Below are 21,700 nucleotides of genomic sequence, written 5' to 3'. Positions count from 1 at the left end.
CTCAAGCTCACATGTCCAGAAATCACTCGTCTGAGAACTCCTTTCTCAAGAGTTCAATCTGATTCTTCAGCGTCCGCCATAGGACATAGTCGTCCAGATTCTTATTGTCACCAGACCAGCTGGGAGGCTGCCCGTCCGCAATGTCCAGAACATCCCAGGCTTCGTGCAATGTCGTCATGGAGCCAGCTTCTTCTGCTGTCTGGAAGCCGTCTTTCTCCCGCGCGATGGCCATCAAGGCACTCACAAAAGCTTCCTGGATATATGCGAAGGAGAAGCCGTCCGTTATCTCTGCCGCAGCCGGGCAGATCTCGTCGGGAAACTCGATTTCCTTATTGTCCTCGAGCTTCTTCTGCCAGTACTGGCAGTATTTGACGCGTTGGTCGAAATCCGGGTCCGAGAAGAGATACTTCCTGTCAAAGCGAGATGGGCGCTTTGCGATACCTGGGTCGAGTCGGTCGAGATGGTTTGTGCTGCCGACCATAAGAATGCCCTCGTTCTCCGACAGCCCATCGACGGCATTGAGGAAGAAACTGCGGACCTTATCGGTGACGAGGCTGTCGAGATCCTCAAAGACCAGATAACACGGCGCCTCCTGCCTCGCTTTGGCGAAGATGCTGTCAATGCTGAACTCCGGCGGAACCAAACTTACCAGAGTCTTGACATAGAGCGTCGGCACGGGGGGGTTCCGACTGTACAGTGTGTGCATGGTAGCCTTGATAGAGATCGTCTTGCCGTTCCCTGGGGGTCCGTAGAAGATAATGCCTCGCTTCCACGGCACGCGGAGGCGATTGTACTGCTCTTGCGAGTCGTAGAAATGCTGGACCGTGCCGACAAGATCCTCCTTCAGCGGCTTGTCCAAGATGACGTCCTCCCAGCGGGACTTCATGATGCTTCGGTACAGGTTGCGGTCCTTCTGCCAGAAGCCCTTGTTGTACACCCAGATCTCGTCGTGCAGCACGGAGTCGTGGCGGCCGACCGTGGCCACTAGTGTCCGTACTACGGCCTCGTCGCCCAGGATATACTGGTTACGAATGTGCGGGTTTGCTGAACCTCCGTCGCGGCCGTCGGCGAAGTACACCAGGAAAGACATGTCCTTCCATCTATATGTGTACGATTCAAAAAAGACCTGCTCAGCCACGGTGCCGTTGCCGCCATCCATCCGTCTGGCAGGCGGGAGGAACACCGTCCATTTAAGAGTCTGCGGCCACGCCTGGTGCTCTGACTGGGTCGGATCGACCGCTTCAATTGATGCGTGCCCTGCTTGGGCGTAGGCCTTGAGATTACAGTGAAGTTCTGGGACAGTTGTCACGGGGACGCCAGGGTGGTTGTTCTGGATGGTCTTAAGCAAGACGGCGTCAGTGTCGATACGGCGAGCAGTGGCATTGTGGAAGAACGCCTCTGCCACCGAGCCAACGGCTTCGGTAGCGTCTTGAGGAGGCGCGACGGTATCCATCGATGTAGATATGGTCATTTTGAGACTGAAAATAAGTTGAACAAGTGAACAAGTGAACAAGTCACAGCTGTCAGTAATCGACCTGAAGTCTCGGGACATGCGAGGTGCCGCCTTACTACTAGGCCACTGCGTATGTTGGTGTAATGTACGTTCTCCGGGTACTTGTTGTTCCGATATCATAGTAAGTATTGGATGTTGGAATGAATCATCCAATTCGCTATTACTACTACGAACCACCAGGCCAGGCACAAGCAATCGTTTCATGCCAGGTTCCTTCTGCGATCCCATGTTTGAAGAAAATGCTAGACTATCGAGGCCGGCAACGAGCGGGGCTCCTAAGGCCTCTGACGGTCAGCTCATCCTCAGCCTTGAGCTCTTGATAAAGTCTCCTCGATGAGCTCCTGTGGTACGCCTTCACCTTTCAACAGCCCTTCGACTTGAGCATCAACCCACGCCCATGCAGCCTTGCGAGTCTTGGCCTGATTCCGCCAGTATTCCGACCAAAAGGGTCCTTCCTGTTGCACATTCCCAAGGGCTCGGTCTACCATACGTTCGAGCCGACCTACTGGCCGTTCTTTTCCGCTCATTATTTGACGGACATGGTCGATTAGAACACAGCTCAACAGACCTAAGATCCGTATATCGTGTCCATCCTGGTCACTGGGTCCTTCTTTCTCCATCAGAGTCTCCAAGCAATGTCGACTGAGATTCCAAAACATCCAAATCTGCACGAGGCGAATCGGGTGCCATTCTTGCTTGAACAAGATCGGATGGATGGCCCTGACAAACACCGCAGACTGGAACAAAGCTTGTGGGAACCTGCCCAAACCGAGCAACCCATACAGAAGCTGCTGTCGCAACTGAGGCCATGGGTACCGATAGACCGGCCACACCCCGGTCTTGGCCAGCTGATTCATGGCAGTCCGGATACTGTCAACATGCTCTTGTTCCAATCCTGCATTCGCCTGCATACTCAGGAAGAACTGTTCTGCTTCTTGGCCGCTTTCAACGACGGTTGGACGGCTCGCCAGCTGCAACGAGGAGCTCGGAGAGAAATGGCAAGTGTCCTGTGGTGTATCCTGACCCCTTGCACATAGGTCGCACTGGCAGCTGAAGAAATACCGCTCCCTGAGTTCCTGGCGCCTCCGCTCCAAAGGAAAGGTGGTGTCTACGTAGGAAATGGTGATTTCTTCATCCTTGCCAATGTCTCGCAAAGCGTGGACGGAAAGACTGCCCGAGGCTTGATCACCTGGTTGATGAGATGGCGAAAAGATGTCGAAACGCACGTAGGCATTGGGGTCGCAAGAGTGGTTCACCAAAGCCGGCTTGGGATGGAGAACGAGCCCGATAGAATCGAAGGTGACGTTCGTAAGCGTAAAGGAATTGACGGTCAGCTAGATACGGTCAGCCCTCTGTCAGTGGCAGTATCATTGTCACCTACAATGCAGATCAGGCGTAGAATCAGTTCAGGGCTTTGGTCGGTTCCAGAATATCCCTTGATTCCTTGCATCATTATGATGAGGTCTTGCCAACGCTGTCCTCCTGCTTTGGCAATCTCCTCCTGGTGACTTTCCAGTTTCAACAGGTGCTCCCATTCGCCTTCCAGCAGCATCCCTTCCTTGTGCTGCTTCAATAGGCGGATGATCGCCCGGACAGAGCTTGGCAGGATGCGAGGATACAACTTCGAGTAAAGCTTGCACTCCAGACGGTGATACTGTGACCATGCTTGAGTTTGACATTTCTACAGCAGAGTGAGCATGCTAAGGCCCAGGGACATGCAATAAGCAGGCCAGATTGCGAGGCTCGACGCACCTGGTCACAGAACCTCACCACCTTACAGCGACTACATGTTTTCAGGTTGCCCTTCGGCTCATCTGACGCCTGCCAGTCTGATTCACTCGGAGACCGAAAACAGTAGTAGCAGCTAGTGGCAAGTTTCGTGGTTTCCAATGCCACCAACAGTGGCTGCGCAACAAAGACCAGCTGCGACTTCGCTGCCGTATCCCGTGCAACATATAAGCCATTGCCACGCCCTGGGGTTTCTTTGGTGTAGACGTTTTCATCTTCCACGAGTTGCTGCGGGCTTCCTGATGGGCTCCTGGAAAAGGATATATAGCTCAACTGGTCACCCGCCTTGCTTTAGAACATCATGGTTACCAGTGGACTTTAGACGGGACATCAGGCTCGTTGCATACCTTGCATCCACTGATTGATGAGCACATAACATTTTAACGATGCTCTATCACCCCGGACGCCTGCATCAGCCTACCATTGTCTTCTTTGACTCCGTAGTAGCAGAAAAGACGGGATCGACGCCTCAAACCATGATGGCTGAATGCCGACAAGTACACAGAACGCTTCATAGACTAGGAACATCAGATAACGGGATTACGTTGTTGTGGTGATTTTCGACAAACCTGCCGAAAGGGTGTTTTGACGGAAGTCGCCGCTGCTAATTTCGGTCTAGGAGGCAACTCAGCCGGGCGCTACTCTCTGTTGCAGACTCGAACCCATAAGTTCGACATTTCGATGTCTTTCGAAATGGATTTTCTGCAAGATGGCCAAGATAAGGGGGTTAGGAAGAAAGAGCAAATATGATCAGCATAGCATTTTGTTTACACTGGCGACTAGTCCAACCTTGAAGGATCCCAATCTCTCTACTTATTCTCGCTCAAAACAAACTCAAAGCCTGCTCCATCACTCGTACCGCCAACGCATGTGCTGGTAAAAGTGCCGGTTGGACAAACAGCTCTCGCCGCTCTCACACAACCTTCCCATCTCCCCTTGCTCACATTGATCGTTGCTCCATTTCCTGCGTTGACGGCCGTTAGTGTGAATTTCGAGGTGCCTGATGCGCCCACTGTGGTTGATGGGTCGCCGCCGCAGAACTGGATGGCACCTGCAATTCCGCCACAGATGGACAGCAAGGCCACATTCGTATCGTGTGTGACGAGTGAAACGTTGGGGTCGTCGCACGTGGTTCCTGTGATAGCGTCCGGGTTGACTACCGTGTTGGCTGGGCTTCGAGGTTGTACAGGACTTCGGACATCGAAGGCTTTGGTGTTGCTTGGTTGCAGATCCGAGGGCAGAGGTGGGAATATCGGTGAGGCTGATGTTGTGGAGATAAGAACAAGCAAAGACACTGAAAGGACGGTAGGCAAGGACAACTGCATTGTTGCTGTTTTTCAATGGCTGGTTGCTAGCCTTGGGAATTGTATGTGAAGGTTATTGGTCAACAAGATGGCTCTTGCCCGACTACAAGTAGTAAAGACATTGGGAGAGCAATCATATATATAGTCGGTTCCTGCGTCATGCCTTCAACATTCACTCTTGGGGTGATCTTATTCCTCAACTCCTTGCGGTCCGACAATGATCTGCCTAGTTCAGGGAGTTGGCGGCATGAGAGCTCCTGAACCGGAGATCTACTGCAGCCGCGAGGACATTGTGAAGAGCAAGGATAGACTCAAGGTATACGTGAAACGAATGTGAGTATGTCGCTCTGTCTCAGGTCGGATGGTTGAAGCGTTGCATGTTTGGAACTAAGAAACAAGATATGCCGCAGGCTCGGAGCGAGAGAACAAACAGAGCAAACCAGGCAACACGAGCAAACGTAGCGCCTGCATTTGTATCTTCCATCATCATCACACTTTTCTATTCTGGCCTTCAGGACAAAGGGGCTGGCGAGCTGTCCTTCGCAGTCAGCCGATCGGAGCCCAAGTGAGCCACCCATCCATCCAGGCACCATGCATGCACAACGCGGAGCCTCCATGAACGGTTTGCTATTTTCGAAGACTCCGTGACGATTTCTATCTCGTTGGGATGCTACTACTGGTAATTGCATTTGCCTTAATCCTGCTTCCCTCCAGTCTCGACCGCACCCAGGATGTTGTCGACGGAACAACTAACGGTGGGGCCGTTTTTGACGAAAACGGAAATCCTCAACCTCCCACCGGCAACGGTGACCCTGCCAAGGCGGGCCAAAAGGCATGGCACGCAAAGATACGTGTATGGCACGGTGTACGTAACTAAGCGGGTTGTCATCATAGTAATGTCAACTTCAAAAAGTGTTTGGAGTAATACCATGCATGAGAGCCCCAGGCCGGCCTCAATGACCTCGGTGCCAAGTCATACACGGCATATATGGTTCAACCACCCGAGACAGACGCAGAACACGAAACCCTGCCCAGTATACCTCTTTGCGATATCCGCTGAAATTCTCACTCGGTGAAGACCCCTCCAGCTTCAATGACTTCGAAGGCCTTCATGGTATGTTCCCAGACCTTCTTCTTCATCTCATCCTTGTTGATCTTTGCATAGGCCTTTTGGTTGCGGTTGCTCTCTCCGTCCCAGAAGAGTGAATAAACGCCACTACCAGGTGTACCATCGGTTCCCGTCGCAACTTCGCCCTCGCTCTTGGCTCCTCCGTCAATGGCCCGTGGTGGGTAGCGTGGAGAGGCAAGAGACAGCATCCTAGCACCACAATCATTGGGAGGAACGGTAGCCAATCGACCAAAAATGGGGATGAAAACCCAACGCCACACCACTCTGAACCATTTAGGCAGTTCAGGATTTGAAAAGCCGGGTCCCGGCACAAGACCAGGGAAAATATGGACCAGGACCAGCTTGCCACGATACTGTTCTTCCAGAGTCTCCATGAACAAGGTGTGCATATATACCATATGTGATCTGGCTTGCGAGTAACTATAGTGACTGAGATCACGAAGCGATAAGTCATCCGGATACAACTTTGCTTCAATCCCGGCCGCATAAACGGAGATCACTCTCGCAGGAAGCGTCGACTTGAGCAGCAAAGGAAGCAGCTTCAGGATCGCTCTCATGCGTGAGTAGTACATCAAGGCCATTGTGAAATCAATTCCCTCCTTCGTGTCTATATCGCGGTCAGAAGCGTGCCCGCAAATACGATCACGGTTTCACAGACATACCCTTGCGTGGAAGGAAGATGGACCCTCCTTGGGACACCATCAAATAGTCAATTCTCGCGTCCTGGCCCTCCTTTTCCTCCATCTGAATGATATCCGCGCAGATTCGATCGACCTCATGGATCAAGGAGAGGTCTTCAGCCTTGATATACTTGAATTGGCCCGTGGCATTGATGCCACGACACTCGGCAATGATCTCTTCGGCTGCCTTTGCATTCCTCCCCACAATATACGCACGAAACCCTTTGCCGCCATTGGCCTCGGCTGTGGCCAACGCGCGTAGAGTATAATGTCCAATGCCTCCGGTACCACCGAAAAAGACTGCAACCAAAGGTTGCTTCCGAACAAGAGCGGCGTTCAGAGCGCGGACCGTGTCTATCTTGACCATTGTTGAAAAGAGATATCGATCTCGGAGGTGGGTGGCGAGAGTCGAGAATAGCAGCAGGCTCCCATGAAGGCCTTATATGCGTGCAAGTAGGAGGACCGGGACGGGTCCATCAAGCTCGACGTCGTCATGATAACCCCTTGTTGCTTGTCAGTGCGGAATATCATCGATCTGGTCTGATCAGGCCAACTAGGGCAAGCCATCGTGTGGAAGACAACAGCCATCAACTGCTACAACTCGGTGGAAAGCGGCCAGTGAGTGGAACCACACTTGCCTTCTTTCGTATAGACCGCACAGCGTATAACTTGCCACATTCGGGTTAGTCTTGTCTGCCTATCAACGGAAGCGACCCCATCTACGTCCACAGCGTCCCTTTTGCATCTTACAGAATTGACGTCCATGTCATCATTCAGCTCGGCCAGCACAAGGTGTATTGCCGAAGGAGGGCTGATGACTGACGACAGTCTCGCCTTTTGAGCTCGGCTCGAGCTCAGCCCAGTCACGGCCCCCTTCTAGAGTCTCAACATCATGAGAAGTTGGAAGAACATGTCTCATCGACGATTTCACACAAAAAGCCGCTATGGTTGTGCGCAATGCAAGAAGAATCGGACAAAGGTATGTTTGTATCCCTTCTCCGACCATACATGAGTTGACCAGCCCAGTGTGACGAGTTAAGACCAAAGTGCGGGAGATGTCAACGCACAGGAATAGATTGCTCGCTCACCGATCCCACCTCCGGCTTGATACTAATCCCTGCCAAAGGTCAAACCCACCAGAAAAGACAGGCTTCGACCGGGTCTCCTGACAGCAACATCACTTTAGTTGCTCCGTATTCGAATTATAGCTTTGACGCCAGGGAAAGTCTTGAAAGCCCCACGTCTCAATTCCCTGGCAGCACCAAGCAAACAATAGTCGAAATCAACTTCACAGATCTTGAGCGAGAACGACTACAGCTGATGAGCCACTACACACTGCACACTGCGGGAAGCATCACGCAAGTCACGGTACCCCGTGATGGGGATCTGTCTATTTGGAGCCAATGGGTTACCGGGCTGGCCTTCGAGAACGACTTCCTCCTGCACGGTCTGTTGAGTTTAAGCGCGCTCCATCTCGAACTCTGCGGCGTCTCGACACAGAAGAACACAGTCGCTGCAATCCGCCACCATCGCCTTGGCGTCACATTGTTTCTGCCCTACATTGACAAGACTCCCATGGGCAATTTCGACGCTGTCTTTGCCTTTTCCTGGCTTGTTTCGCTGTATTCTTTCGGCATCCAGCGATCATCGAAGCCCGGCAACAACACGATCGCGAACATTCATCAAGTCTTGACCCTAATTCGCGGCACATCACACCTTATTAAGACGAACCTCGAGGCAGCTCGCCGGAGTCGTTGGTCCATGTTGTTGCTACCCGCCGGTTGCCCATCCTCAGACGTTCTTCCCCAAGATATGGAAGACATGCTCTCCAAGCTGCTGCAACGCGCCTCGACAACGTTCTGCTCGACTAGCCAGCTCCCTGTGTATACGTCGGCCATTGAAGCGCTGCGTTTCATCCTGGCCATCTGGATCACATGTCCGCGCGTGCAATTGACAGTGACTTTGTTTCCTATCTTGACCGCTGCCGAGTATTTGGCAATGGTAGCGGCGGGGGAGCCTTTGGCTCTTGCTATTCTAGCCAACTATGCTGTCGTTTTGTTCTGGTTGAGACACAATGTCTGGATGAAAGGATGGGGAAAAGAGACAGTTGACGCTGTCTGCCAGGCCTTGCCACCAGAATGGCAGGATTGCATTGCCTGGGCTAAGCAAGAGACACAATGTTCATAAGCAGTCGAAGAGCTGCATTTAGACTCCGCGACCAACCAAGCGCTTCTATCCCGGTTCAAAGGCCAACTCCGTGCCTGGAGAATGCAATCGACAATACACCAATTCTAACAAGGCTCTATTTACGATGTACGGCCTATATGGTTCCAAGCCTACTTACTTTGGTTGATGGTAGATCTGTCTTCGAGCTACGTCTGTCCCTGAGAGCAATGCTGGACGAAGCTGATGGCAGGTCAACACACCAAGCCAAGGTGATGTGTGCCAAAGCCAGGAACAGAAGAAGTACAAGGGATGCAGACATAGCTGCAAGAAACCCGGACTCTCGTCTCCTCCACAAACCCTGAGGCCGTCCCCGATCGTTTGCAGGAAGGGGTACTGAAATTGGCAGCCTGGTCCGCAATCACTCCTTGGCTGCTATGGCCACCACTTCAGCTTCGCTCCGGACAACGATAGACGTCGGAACAAGTCCACATACCATACGGAGGTATTTCTCATGTCCAGTGGCAGGCTTCCCTATCTGGGCTAAACCGGTGCGCTGATGGCTTGCATTGCTTTGTCGCCACTCATGTTTCCCGTATGCCGCAGCGGACTCCTTCGCTACGGTCGGTGCCTGGACCTGGGGCCAAGCGGTGCTTCTGACCGTTAGCCAGACCGCCTTCAGTGACAGGCTTGCGCGCTTGAATGGTGTGTATTGAGTCCTGTCGGCAACTGGGTTGGTCGCCTCAGGCGCGAAGTCACCCGCACTTCGCGGGCGGTGTGCTGATGTTGTCCACTGTTATAGCATGGCTGTTGACCGGCCGGCCACTCCAGTAGTGGCTGGCTGGCTACAGCCTCGTTCGCCCCACCCTTGGGGTTGGGGTGGACAGGATATCAGGGCAGGAGAAGCCGGAGCGGAGGCTAGCCATACTGTATGTAGTCTGACACGTTCTAGCCATGTATACTTCCCAGACCTACCACCGAGGTGTATGATCTGTGCTGCCCTATTCATCCGGCGGCATAGTCCACATTTCAGAGAGACGACAGTCCAGCAGAAGCGATAAGGCACCTTGACCGCGGGGCATAGAAAAGCATGATATGTGGTAAAGCCACCACGAACACGCTCTAATGGTTCGCGCGCTGCTTTTGAGAACTGTTGACGATATTATTGGCTAATCTCAACTGATCAATGCGGGGCCGAGAAACGGTAGCAACTCCGGCAATGAAAACTCTTGCAATACGCCCTCTCCTCCGCTAATTGTCCGGATGTAAGAATAAAGCGGCGGCGTATCGTTCCCCGAATCAAAAAATAATCCAGGACCCTTGCATTCTCCGCCACAGCCAGTTAACATTATGAACTTTTTCTCTCCGAACGCAGCCTGCACCACCAACATTTTCCACACGACACCTTCAGGAGTAGTGTTGTTGTTTGACTGTGTAAATTATGGAGACACAGTCGAACAGGCCTCACCGGGCCCCGAAGGAGAAGAAGAAACCGCAGAGAGGCGAGAAAAATGTCAAGGCCTTTGCGGTCGCCAATCCTGGCCGACTTGCAAAGCAGGCCGTGCGGACCAGCGACATCAAAGAGAAGAGACTGCATGTGCCTCAGGTCGACCGACTCCCTGAAGAAGCACCTCCCATTGTCGTCGCCGTGGTCGGCCCTCCTGGTGTTGGGAAAACAACACTCATCAAGAGTCTCATCAAACGATACACCAAACAGACACTATCACATCCCACTGGGCCCCTTACGGTCGTGACCTCGAAACGACGTCGCCTAACCTTCTTCGAATGTCCCTCCGACTCCCTCGCCGCTATGATCGACGTTGCAAAAATCGCCGATATTGTGCTGCTCATGATTGATGGGAACTATGGATTTGAGATGGAGACGATGGAATTCCTGAATGCACTCAGTGTGTCCGGTATGCCGGGAAACGTCTTCGGCATTCTCACACACCTGGACCTGTTCAAGAAGCAGAGTACACTACGCATGGCCAAAAAGAGGTTAAAACACAGGTTCTGGTCCGAGCTGTATCAAGGTGCAAAACTGTTCTACCTCTCCGGCGTGATCAATGGCAGATACCCGGACCGTGAGGTGCATAACTTGTCACGCTTCCTTTCCGTCATGAAGAACCCGAGACCCTTGGTCTGGAGGAACAGCCATCCTTATTGCCTGGCAGACCGTTTCCTTGACGTTACGCCCCCAACCGAGATCGAAAAGAATGAAAAGTGTGATAGACAGGTCGCCTTGTACGGATATCTTCGAGGCACCAATTTCCCGGCGGAACAAGCGAGAGTCCACGTTCCTGGAGTCGGAGACTTGACCGTGAAGGAGATCGAGTCCTTGCCCGATCCATGTCCTACGCCGTTTATCGACCAAGCCATCGCCAAAGCCACCGGAAAGTCTAAGCGGCGGAAATTGGAGGAGAAGCAAAAGGTGTTGTTTGCCCCCATGTCCGACGTCGGCGGAGTCCTGGTCGACAAGGATGCCGTCTATATCGAAGTCAAGACCAACACTTTCGATCGTGAGGCGGGCGACGCGGAGGAGCGTGGTCTTGGAGAACAGCTCGTCATGAATCTACAAAGTGAACGCAGGTTGCTGGGAGAGGTTGATGATGGGGTCCGGCTCTTCCAGGGTGGTCGTCAACTCACCGGAGTAGACAACGCCGAGGAAGATATGGGCCGTACTGTCAAGCGAGGCATCCGCTCCTTCCATTCGAATGGCGATTTTGCCAAGCGTCTAGAGGAGGAGGAGGATGAAGGATTCGTCAGCGGAGAGACCGATTCCGAAGGTGAGGAGGGAGAAGACGAGATCACTGAAGCTCCGGAGCATACCGGTCGATCCGGTGTTGCAGAGGAGGAAGACATCGACGCTCAGGAAGCCGACGGCGATTTGGCTTTTGCTGACAGTGATTCGGATTTGGGATCCATTTCTGGTGAAGAAAATGGTGAAGATGATCTATCCGCGGACGAGGATGATGACGACATCGACGACGATGATGAAGAAGAAGACGACGGCGCGCTGCGCTGGAAAGAGAACCTCGCCGAGAACGCCAAGAAGCTGCATGCTAACAAAGTGGCTTATCGTGCGGCGGACCTGTCCCGGTTTATGTACGATCTATCCCTAGCACCGTCGCAAGTCATTGCGAAGTGGCGAGGTGACGACTCTGGTCAGGGCAACGGCAACAAAGAAGAGGCAGAGAACGAGGACGGGGACGAGGATACCTTCTTCAAGCGAGCCAAGACCGAGCAAGAAGCAGATCTCGAGGACCGACAGACTCCTGTCTACGACTACAATCGTCTGGCTGAGAAGTGGGAGGACGACGAATACGTCCAGACTATTATGTCTCGCTTCACCAGAGCCTCTTTCGCAAGTGGGGCGAATGCAGACACAGATGAAGAAGACGACGATGAAGAAGTAAGCGACCGGGATGATTCAGACGAAGGAGATGGAGATTTCGAAGATCTTGAAGCCGCAGCGCCTGAGAAAGCGGACGCACAGCCGGAACTGACCCTTGATGAGGAGCGAGCAAGGAATGCCAAGCGGAAAGAAGAGTTAAGACTGCGGTTCGAGGAAGAAGATCGGGAAGGATTTGCTAATGCGAAGAGCGAGATCAAGTCTACAGAGCAGGAATTCGGCGAAGACGACTGGTATGACGCTCAGAAGGCTATGCTTCAAAAGCAGCTCGACATCAACCGGGCAGAATTTGACAGTCTGGATCCGGTGTCACGAGCCCGTGCAGAAGGATTCAAAGCAGGCACATATGCCAGGATTGTGTTGGACAAGGTCCCCTACGAATTCGTGCGATCGTTCAATCCAAAAATGCCTGTCATTATTGGTGGTCTGGCTCCGACAGAGGATCGCTTTGGATTTGTCCAGGTCCGGATCAAGCGACATCGATGGCACAAAAAGATCCTCAAAACGAACGACCCTTTGATTTTCTCTCTGGGTTGGCGACGGTTCCAAACGATGCCGTTGTACTCGATATCCGACTCGCGCACCCGCAACCGGATGTTGAAATACACTCCGGAACACATGCATTGCTTTGGGACGTTCTATGGGCCACTCGTGGCTCCCAACACCGGATTTTGCTGTGTACAATCCTTTTCCAACGCCAATCCTGGATTTCGAATCGCCGCTACAGGAGTGGTAATCAACGTGGACGAGACGACCGAAATTGTCAAGAAGCTCAAATTGACTGGACATCCTTACAAGATCTTCCGCAACACCGCGTTTATTCGGGACATGTTCAGCTCAGCAATCGAGGTGGCCAAATTCGAAGGTGCCAGCATACGAACAGTGTCTGGAATTCGCGGGCAGATCAAGCGGGCCTTGAGCAAACCTGAAGGACACTTCCGTGCAACATTCGAGGACAAGATCCTCATGTCCGACATTGTCTTCCTGCGGGCCTGGTACCCTGTCAAACCGCATCGCTTTTACAATCCTGTGACCAATCTGCTGGATGCGCCACCGAGCGGTACAGGGGAGGCCACGGACGGTGAAATACAACGGGTTGATGATGGTTCGGGTGGTTGGCAGGCCATGCGTCTGACTGGTGCTGTCCGAGCTGCCATGGGCATACCTACCCCGCTGGCCAAAGATTCAGCATACACCAAGATTGAACGGCCTACGCGACATTTCAACCCGCTCAAAGTTCCTCGAGCTCTTGCGGCGGAACTCCCGTTTAAATCACAGATTACCCAGCAGAAAGCGCGGAAAGCCCCGACCTATCTTCAGAAACGCGCAGTTGTGCTAGGCGGCGAGGAGAAGAAGGCTCGAGACTTGATGCAGAAGCTACAAACGCTGAGGAACGAGAAAGCGGAGAAGCGGGCGAAGAAACAGGAGGAAAGGCGTGCTGTATACCGGAAAAAGGTGGCCGAGAATCTTGAGAAGAAACAAGAGCGGGAGAAGAGGGAGCGGGATGAGTACTGGAGACGAGAAGGACGGAAACGCAAGACTGCAGAGGACGGCGGCGGCGGAGGTAAGCGCTCGAAACGATGATGCTGAGGATGCATCAGGCCTCGCTTCGTGACTAGATTTGGCCATGAGTCGGATCTTGTCTATGTGATTAAGATAGCATGATGATACCCCAGAATCGATCGTGTATGGAGAGTGACAGAGAGCATGGAAAAGTCGTAATGGCCGGCAGATCTATCCTTGCGCTAGGCAGTCTCGCTCGAGTTGTGATCTGTGATTAGTTCGCTAAAGGCAGAGATGATGGTGATGATGAAAGTTCTGAAAGTGCAAAATCCCGATGGCGATAAGTGATGGATGAACTGTTGGATGGGAGGATGGATGGATGGCTGAGTCGTGGACGGAGAGACTGATTGATGGATAACAGCGCAGCGCAGGCGGCGCGTGCAGCAGCAGCAGTTGCAGTTGCAGTTGCGATCACCGCGCCGCGCCGCGTCTCCCTCCTAAGGATCTCTCTGCAGGCTTCTACAAATCCGATTTGTGATGTTGCAGTACTGACTGCAACTACAACTACAACTTCCAGTTTTCATACCTACCTACCTGACAAGTAACCCACGACTCTTGTATATACAATCACCTACTCCATCACAATATCCTTTGTGCCATCCTTCCCTGCCGCAGCTAACGCGCCTGCCCTACGCGTCGGACGCCATCCATTCTTGTTGCCCCGGGGCCTCATCAAGTCCCAGTCGTATCGCCCCACCATTCAATCACCGGGTTTACAGTAGTCACAACTCCACTACGACGACCACGACCACACGACCTGTTCGCACGCGACGACGCCCTGTTGATCTTGTCGAGAGGTCCGGACTGTTTCAACTTGTTCCTTATCCCCTCTTCGCCCTCGTCCTTCTCGAGCACTCCCATCCATCGATATTCTTCTATACATGCAGCAGCAGTGTGCAACGCGCATGACCGAGCTCGTCCAACCCATAGACACCGAGATGCACCATGCCACGACGCATGCGTCAACCATGCCGGATCCACTAGCAATGACACCGACACCTGCGGCCTGCCTGGCTGCCGCACCAGCACTTCCTCCCCGACGCAATTCTCAAGACACGCCTCTGCAGCAATCTACTGCCCGGCCTGCTAGTCTGAATATATCCACGAGTGATGCATCCGACGCCACTAATCCTGCAGTTGCACAAGATGACTCGACACCGCCTACCTCTGCCATGTCCAGCCAGGAAGAAACCCGGGAGGGTTGGTCGCCTACGAAGGGAGAGAACAAACAAAATGCTGGAGATTCGAGTGGGAAGCCGACCGTGCAAGGACAACGGTCTGGCTCGACCTCCCAGAGCCCACCGCCGGAATCTCTTTCAGGCACCAAACGTACAGCGAGTGGCCAGGTCAAGAGAGCCAGTGTGAACGGCATAGGAGATGTGATAACGAAATCTATGGATGCCACGACCCACTCTCGAACGTCGAGTATGACCTCCAATGGACCGAATGCACATGTGCTCGAGGTGCGTACATTCCGTCTCCTGCCGAGTACTGTCTCTTGTGGTATTGTTGGAACTAATAGTGTCTCAGCTCTCCCAGCAGTTGCGCACCAAACTCAAATACGCCATGATCAAAGTCCAGAATGGCTGGCAGTCCCGGTCTTTGGATGAGGTCGAGTCTCTGGCGTCTCAGTCACCTAGGTCGACCGTGTCGGGGTTCCACCAACCCAACAACGACCCATATACTATACTCTCCCCGAAGACGGCCATGATGTCGCGAAAACAATATCAACGTGAGTCCAGTGAAAGCGATTCCTCCGACAGCAACGTGGCTCTGGAAGCCCGCGGCCTGATAATGGCCAATGCGGCTGGCAGTCCATCGACTGCGACACGCCACCGCTCTCTCGCACCTCCGGTGGATATCATGCCCGGATCAGCATCCACATCACGCCGTCGACCCACCCCAAATACGGGGTATCATCATGCCTCTCAAGTGCGGTCGCATGCCAAAGACACCAGCAGCAGTTTACATGCTTCACGGCCGCACACCAGCCAAAGGACGCCCAGCCAGAACGCAGCCATGGAAGCCGATGCCGTCGAGACACTTCTGTTCATGGCCAGCCCGAACAACTCGGGATACAACCCGGCCTCACATGCGTCTCAGGAATCCGCTATTCGAACAACAGCGGCACCTTCAACCTCAACACTGACTTCACCGCTTCGCAGTCAGCTCAGTCAGACATCCATCTTGACATCTCCCAAGAGAGTGGCTTTCTCAGATGCAGAGGAATCCTCTTCGACCGATCACCCCCTCCTCCATCAGATGGGGTTCGACAAATCTGCTCTCATCGACCGGATGCTGGACGAGTTGTCTGATACAAGTGATGACGAATTGGAAGAAGCCTTCAGGCTGGCCGAGAAGAGCAAACCTTCAGCCGCGGTGTCGAGTTGAAGGACCGCGGGTCCTAATCCGTTTCTTTTGTTTGGCGTTGACACGTTTTCGGCATATTTTGCTCTTTTTTCCTTTTCCACCTGATCTGAACCCAGGATATGCGTTTTGCATGAAATGCCAACTTGTTCTGGCAATGCCCACGGAGGCTACGACGGATGATGATTGTACAGTTTGCTCTTTCTGCGGGTTATTCCTTCTGATATTGCCATCAGAATACTGCGATTGCATTTGGTCAGTGAGTCTGGGTCTGGTGAGTGGGTTCGTATCCAACGATCTGCCACGGACCGGCACCGCCATCATAGGTATATATTTCAATTGGCAGATGATCTTGACGTGCTTGGGAAGTTTCTCTTCCTTGGGTACCAGGCTTGGATCTCATCTACGCAGTCACTCACTGCATACCACGTAAAATGCATCTTTCAGGTCCTGCTTTTCGTCCTGAGAGTCAATCGCCATGATCTTCTGGAGACGTCCAGTTTGAAGCAGCTGTTGACACCAACGTATGGGATCGATTATACTTCTCAACCAATGGACATTTCATTCAAGATCAAGGAAGGATCTTAATTGACCGACATGAGGGTCCTCCATTGTGAAGTGTAGCCTGCTTCAGTCTCAGAAAGTCCCTCCCATGCACTCCGGAACTCTTACGACGTCAGACAAGATTATGTAATTTGGCACTTTGTGTAAAAGTCAAAGAAGACCTCCACATACTCCGGGAGGAGGGCTTGTGCTGGAAACAATCTGGACCCAATGGCACTGACAAATGTCCCGGCAATGTAGACTGTCTTCAGGACGTAGTGAGCTCTTCTAAGCCCGACGTCCAGAAAGCAACAGGAAAAGATTCACAAATCGCATGTATCATTCGGTAAAGTTGGTGACTTGATCACGACTATCTCGCTGAAGTGACACAATGAAAAATATAGAACCCCCGAATTCTAATCCCACACCAAGCTGCTTTCACACCCACTGACATGTTATCTCATCTCTTCCATCTTTCATGGGCCCGGTTGAGCTGGAACAAACTTGGCGATCTCCAAATCTCGTATATCATGCAAGCCCGCCTTGAGGAAAGCACATTTCAGATTGACACAGTTGGTATTGCCCCAGGGACAGACATGACCATAGAAACAATCCTGGCGACGACACTTTGAGCCCTGGCCACACGGGATGCTTCTTGCTTTGGACCGAAGAGTGTTCCTCATGGCTGCATCGATCGGGTCGTGGTCGTATCTGCAGTTGTAGGATTCACAGTTGTCGCGGAGGTGGTGCTCATTACAGAGCTTACGGCGTTGACTGATTCGCTCCTCGAACCTCTCCATTTCCGAGGTGGTGGGCATTCTCATCTTCAGATCGATTCGCTGGCCGAAACGGTTGATTGGGATTCCCGATTTGGCTTCCCCTCCACCGTTGGGAGCCTGGGTCTGAGCCAGCGGTTGAGGCTGGGGTTGGGGAGGCGGCTGGACAGATGTCTTGGCTACTGTGGCCGTCTCGGCTGGCGGGGTGGGTGATTTGACCTGGTTCGCAGGCTTGCTGTTCGTAGACAACGGCATTAGTGGTGTCAATCCGGGCGGCGCTGCCGAAACGGACGAATAGCTGGATCTGCTTGCACTGGGTGTCCAATCGTTTGTGGTGTGCTCTGGAGACGAATCCAGAGTTAGTGCGTCGAGTCCGGGGGGGCCGTACGACGCTTCAGCTCGGGCAGTAATGTCTAAAGGCGAGGTCTCAAAGACGCTATCGAATCTGGTGCTTTGGAAGGGAAGGCCAGCATAGGCTCGGATGGCCGGTGCAGTCTGGGCTGCTTGGACCAACATGACCTTGGGCATGACGATGGCGTCGTGACGATACTTGTCTAGCTCGGCGATATACCCGTTATCGTGGCAACAGGCCAGATAGACACGCTGGCATTGGGCGTTATAGGCGTAGAAGCGAAAGGTGTCTGATTCCTAAAGTTAGCCAGACGACTTGTCTGCAATTGAGTCAAGGAGGAAGAACAACAAACCTCGTAGTTTAGCATCCACCCTCTCTTTTCCCGGACCACAGTCGATGAACTGGAAGAGACTGCGGCTCTGGGTGAAGGAAGAGAAGAACTGATCGATCTGAGAAGGATGGTTAAGGTAGTCGGCGGCGGCCAGGGTTCTTGCTAAGCCAGACTTGTTGGCGTAGATATTAACCAAGACATCACAGTCTGGGTTGATAGCTGGTACAGCCTCAGCGGATCTCAGATTATTGACCACCTCGGTGTAGAGCTCGTTCGCAGCCTTGGAGCCTCCCGACGCGGCCAGAGCTTGGAAGTAGGCCTTTCGAAAGATGTAGCCGTCGGCGTCAACGAGGACCACGACAAACTTGCGTTGCACAGCTGCTTCGGCTTCTTCCGCCCGTTTCTTCCAGGTCCGTCTGGTATTGCGTTCGTCATCTAGGTCGCTCTGGAGGGTAAGTCTCTCGGTGTTCAAGCGAAGACAGGTCTGGGCTAGAAACTCGAACTCTGACTGACGAGCTTCGTCAAATGCTCGATAATCCTGAAGCCGTTGAAGAAGCTCATGTGGGTTAGGAAGCACGGCCATGGCGGCGTCAGGAGGACGATAATGATGTTAATGTGCGCAGATTGTGTGTATTTTGAGTCTGGAGCTCGGCGCCGCAAGGACAATAGCTATTGCTGGAGGTTGTGGACAAGGAAGAACGGGCTTGACGCCGAGATAAGGAGGTTACTTAAAGCAAGGCTGAGATGCCCAATGGCTCCCAGGTTGCAGGATACTGCCAGCAGAATTTACATCGACGAGGCAGAGCGGCACGGCGAGACAATGCAGAGACAGGAAGGAAGAGAGGCCAGGATAATGGTCGAGCACCGCTGATGACTTGTAGATGACAATAACAGAAGAACAGAGACAGACCAGAGGTTGTTTGAGATGATCGCGAGCTTTGTTTCAGATATGTGTCGTGTCGTAAACAGCCGAAGTGAAGTGAATTGAAGTGAATTAAATTGAATTAGATCCATGGCGGTGAGTGACAATGGCGTTGGTTCAGACCAGTTTGGCTGGTGAAGGCGATAGGGGAAGTGAGTGGCCTCAGCCAGCCCATTGCAGTGCTGATAGAGGCATATCTAATGGTGCCTAATGATACCTAATGATAGGTACCTGAGGTAGTATCTCTAGATGCCTATCATGTAAAGCCAGCACAAATTCAGAGTGCGTGGAGGCGCAGGCGCAGGCGCAGACAGATAAGAGAACATATACCTTATATAGCTTATCGATAACCAGATAAGACACCTACTCACTCACTTTTGTTTGTTTTCCCCTTTGTGAGATCCAAGACTTGAAACCTCGAAAGTTAGACCTTAAGCTCTCATGAGCCATCAACCAGTATTCATAGGACTTCTGGTTCTCCAGGTATAATCGTGCCCGCTTTCATGAAAACAGCCATGCCTCTACTGATTACTAATTATACAGAGGCCCCTTGGATAAGTGTATAGGCTTGTGTATAATTACTAATAACCAGACGCCAAACATATCTCGTAAAAAGGCACAGGCCGAGGTCTAAACGTCCTGACAATAACCGTGTGGCATGATTGGAGGATCCCTTGGCCTACTGCCACTATATTGTGACAATCTGGCTACCTCCACCGAGCCATCGGTATCCATACCTGATATATATATGAAGAGTGGTTGTCTCCCTACTCGACACCTCGATTGCACAGCCGTTCTATCTTCCTTCCCATCATCCCTGTCAGTCACATCCCACTCACACTGCTCAAAATGGTCCAGAACAAGGTGTTCATGTACAAGTCCGTCCCGGACGGCTGGCCGGTCCCCGGCAAAGATCTGACAGTGGAAGACATTGGATTCGACGAGGCAGCGCCGCCCCCCAAAGGCGGCTTCACGACCAAGAACCTGTATGCAACCTACGACCCTAGCCAGCGCGGTAGGATGCGTCACGAGACAGTCAAATCATACAGTCCAGCCATGGCCGTTGGCAAGCCTGTGGTCAGCGTCCACGTCCTCGGCAAAGTGCTGAAGAGCGACACCCCGAAGATCAAAGAGGGCTCCACGGTCCTCATGATGAGCCACTACACCGAGGAGTATTCGGCCGTGCCGGAGTCCGCGGTCAAATCCACTCAGGTCATCGAACCCAAACCGGGCGTCCCTTTGACCGCCTACCTGGGCTTGATGGGCATGACGGGCATGACTGCCTACGGCTCCTTGCATGAAATCGGCCAACCCAAGCGCGGCGATGTCATCTTGGTCTCGGCTGCCGCTGGCGCTGTTGGCCAGGCAGTTGGACAGATAGCCAGGCAGGAGGGTTTACACGTAAGTACGAAAACAAACAATTATGCGCTGCCGGCATGGAGAGGATTGACAGCTTCACGAGCCACCTCTGTTCCTCCTATAAGGACCGACTTTGACTTGCTGATTGTTGTTCAGGTCATCGGTTCAGTCGGCGACGACAAGAAGCTCGACTTCATCATCAACGAACTCGGCTTCAGCTCTGGCTTCAACTATAAAAAGGAAAACATCAGCGATGCTGTGAAAAGACTGGCTCCAGATGGCATTGATATCTAGTACGTCAACCTTCCTGTGCCCATTTACCCTCACATTACTAGTAAATTACCCGTGCTCCGCGACCACCATGGGCGCCAAACAGCTGATCGCAACTCACCATGAACTTTGATGTTTGAATACCGACCTCATCTCTAACCTTCTTTGTGGTCTTGAATAGTTACGACAACGTTGGCGGCGAGCTTCTCGACGTCGCCCTGGCCAATATGAAAGACTTCGGCCGCATCGTCGCCTGCGGCACCATCTCCACCTACAACGACGGCAGCAACTCTACCCGCTACGGAGTGCAGAACTACAGCGCCGTCGTGCGCAAACGGCTGCGCTGGCAAGGCTTCATCGTCTACGACCCCACCATCATCCGATGGAAGAAGGAGCGTGACGAGAAGGTCGCCCAGTGGATCGCCGACGGCAGCTTCAAGTCCGTCGACTATGTCACGCACGGCATGGATCATGCTGTCGAAGGGTTCTTGGGCATGTTGAAGGGCGAGAACTTGGGCAAGAGTATTCTGAAGGTCGCGGATTCCGAGTCGTGATTTTCGAATCTTGATGATGCCATGAAAACATGGATGGGATACCTACCTAGCTGCCACCTTGGTAGGTAGATAGGTATTTCGGCGTCTAGCCAGACTGGAAAGATATCATACCGTATGCCTATGCGATTAAGTGTGAATTACACCTCACTATACCGTATCTCCATCTTCCGCATCCGGGTAGCTGCGCAGCTTCAGATACATAATACCTTACCGGAGGGACTACTCACTCGTGATCACTGGCTACAGTCTTCCTGCATGGTTGTGGTCATTGTGGTCATTAGCAATTCAGGAGCTGTCCAGGAACCTACAATACTAAGTGCTCGGGTTTCACCGGCTGACATAAGCGATCATATGGAGATGGGAACATTTTTGGTAGGCAAGCCTCGATTTTCTGGGTCTACTTCTACAGATCTCATGCTAGCTCTGTGCTGTGTGCCACCGTAAAACTCGTCTGGTATGTCGAGTAGTTGGGTTCCATCATGAAACCTGGTTGTCTTGCTGCTGTTGCGTAGCTCCGTTCCCTCTTCGCAACGGAAGCGCAGTCATGTGCTCAGCCGCGTTGTGTATCAGCGATGTTCGTTGATTGTGAAAGCTCGTGGGGAAGGTTTCCTGTTGTGATTCTCATCCAACTCGAACAAGGTGCAAGGATTTCGCGAGGGGCTGTGTAAGCAAGG

At 52.6% G+C, this 21,700-nt stretch overlaps 8 protein-coding genes across 8 annotated transcripts; 4 read left to right on the top strand and 4 right to left on the bottom strand.

Moving 5' to 3' along the window:
- Positions 1 to 22: 22 nt before the first annotated feature.
- On the bottom strand, positions 23 to 1,471 carry A1O1_00778 (uncharacterized protein; the record flags this gene model as incomplete). The annotated part of the gene is made up of 1 exon (XM_007721695.1): positions 23 to 1,471. One exon carries the CDS (start codon positions 1,469 to 1,471, stop codon positions 23 to 25), a length of 1,449 nt encoding a protein of 482 aa, XP_007719885.1.
- Positions 1,472 to 1,815: 344 nt separating this feature from the next.
- A1O1_00777 (uncharacterized protein) lies at positions 1,816 to 4,626 on the bottom strand (the record flags this gene model as incomplete). Its single annotated transcript, XM_007721694.1, has 4 exons — positions 1,816 to 2,847; positions 2,895 to 3,194; positions 3,266 to 3,540; positions 4,224 to 4,626. 4 exons carry the CDS (start codon positions 4,624 to 4,626, stop codon positions 1,816 to 1,818), a joined length of 2,010 nt encoding a protein of 669 aa, XP_007719884.1.
- A 1,044-nt stretch (positions 4,627 to 5,670) lies between these two features.
- A1O1_00776 (uncharacterized protein) lies at positions 5,671 to 6,781 on the bottom strand (the record flags this gene model as incomplete). Its single annotated transcript, XM_007721693.1, has 2 exons — positions 5,671 to 6,341; positions 6,397 to 6,781. 2 exons carry the CDS (start codon positions 6,779 to 6,781, stop codon positions 5,671 to 5,673), a joined length of 1,056 nt encoding a protein of 351 aa, XP_007719883.1.
- A 590-nt stretch (positions 6,782 to 7,371) lies between these two features.
- Positions 7,372 to 8,601, top strand: A1O1_00775 (uncharacterized protein; the record flags this gene model as incomplete). The annotated part of the gene is made up of 2 exons (XM_007721692.1): positions 7,372 to 7,393; positions 7,436 to 8,601. The coding sequence occupies 2 exons, from the start codon at positions 7,372 to 7,374 to the stop codon at positions 8,599 to 8,601; spliced, it is 1,188 nt and encodes a 395-aa protein (XP_007719882.1).
- A 1,417-nt stretch (positions 8,602 to 10,018) lies between these two features.
- On the top strand, positions 10,019 to 13,573 carry A1O1_00774 (uncharacterized protein; the record flags this gene model as incomplete). The annotated part of the gene is made up of 1 exon (XM_007721691.1): positions 10,019 to 13,573. The coding sequence occupies one exon, from the start codon at positions 10,019 to 10,021 to the stop codon at positions 13,571 to 13,573; it is 3,555 nt and encodes a 1,184-aa protein (XP_007719881.1).
- A 947-nt stretch (positions 13,574 to 14,520) lies between these two features.
- On the top strand, positions 14,521 to 15,943 carry A1O1_00773 (uncharacterized protein; the record flags this gene model as incomplete). The annotated part of the gene is made up of 2 exons (XM_007721690.1): positions 14,521 to 15,015; positions 15,083 to 15,943. 2 exons carry the CDS (start codon positions 14,521 to 14,523, stop codon positions 15,941 to 15,943), a joined length of 1,356 nt encoding a protein of 451 aa, XP_007719880.1.
- Positions 15,944 to 16,938: 995 nt separating this feature from the next.
- Positions 16,939 to 18,504, bottom strand: A1O1_00772 (uncharacterized protein; the record flags this gene model as incomplete). The annotated part of the gene is made up of 2 exons (XM_007721689.1): positions 16,939 to 17,879; positions 17,943 to 18,504. 2 exons carry the CDS (start codon positions 18,502 to 18,504, stop codon positions 16,939 to 16,941), a joined length of 1,503 nt encoding a protein of 500 aa, XP_007719879.1.
- Positions 18,505 to 19,692: 1,188 nt separating this feature from the next.
- A1O1_00771 (uncharacterized protein) lies at positions 19,693 to 21,026 on the top strand (the record flags this gene model as incomplete). The annotated part of the gene is made up of 3 exons (XM_007721688.1): positions 19,693 to 20,244; positions 20,359 to 20,495; positions 20,654 to 21,026. The coding sequence occupies 3 exons, from the start codon at positions 19,693 to 19,695 to the stop codon at positions 21,024 to 21,026; spliced, it is 1,062 nt and encodes a 353-aa protein (XP_007719878.1).
- Between the last annotated feature and the right edge of the window lie 674 nt (positions 21,027 to 21,700).

The sequence above is a fragment of the Capronia coronata genome (assembly GCF_000585585.1).
Source record: "Capronia coronata CBS 617.96 chromosome Unknown acBCG-supercont1.1, whole genome shotgun sequence".
NCBI classification, from domain to species: Eukaryota; Fungi; Ascomycota; class Eurotiomycetes; order Chaetothyriales; family Herpotrichiellaceae; genus Capronia; species Capronia coronata.
This window is presented reverse-complemented; position numbering and strand designations above follow the sequence as displayed.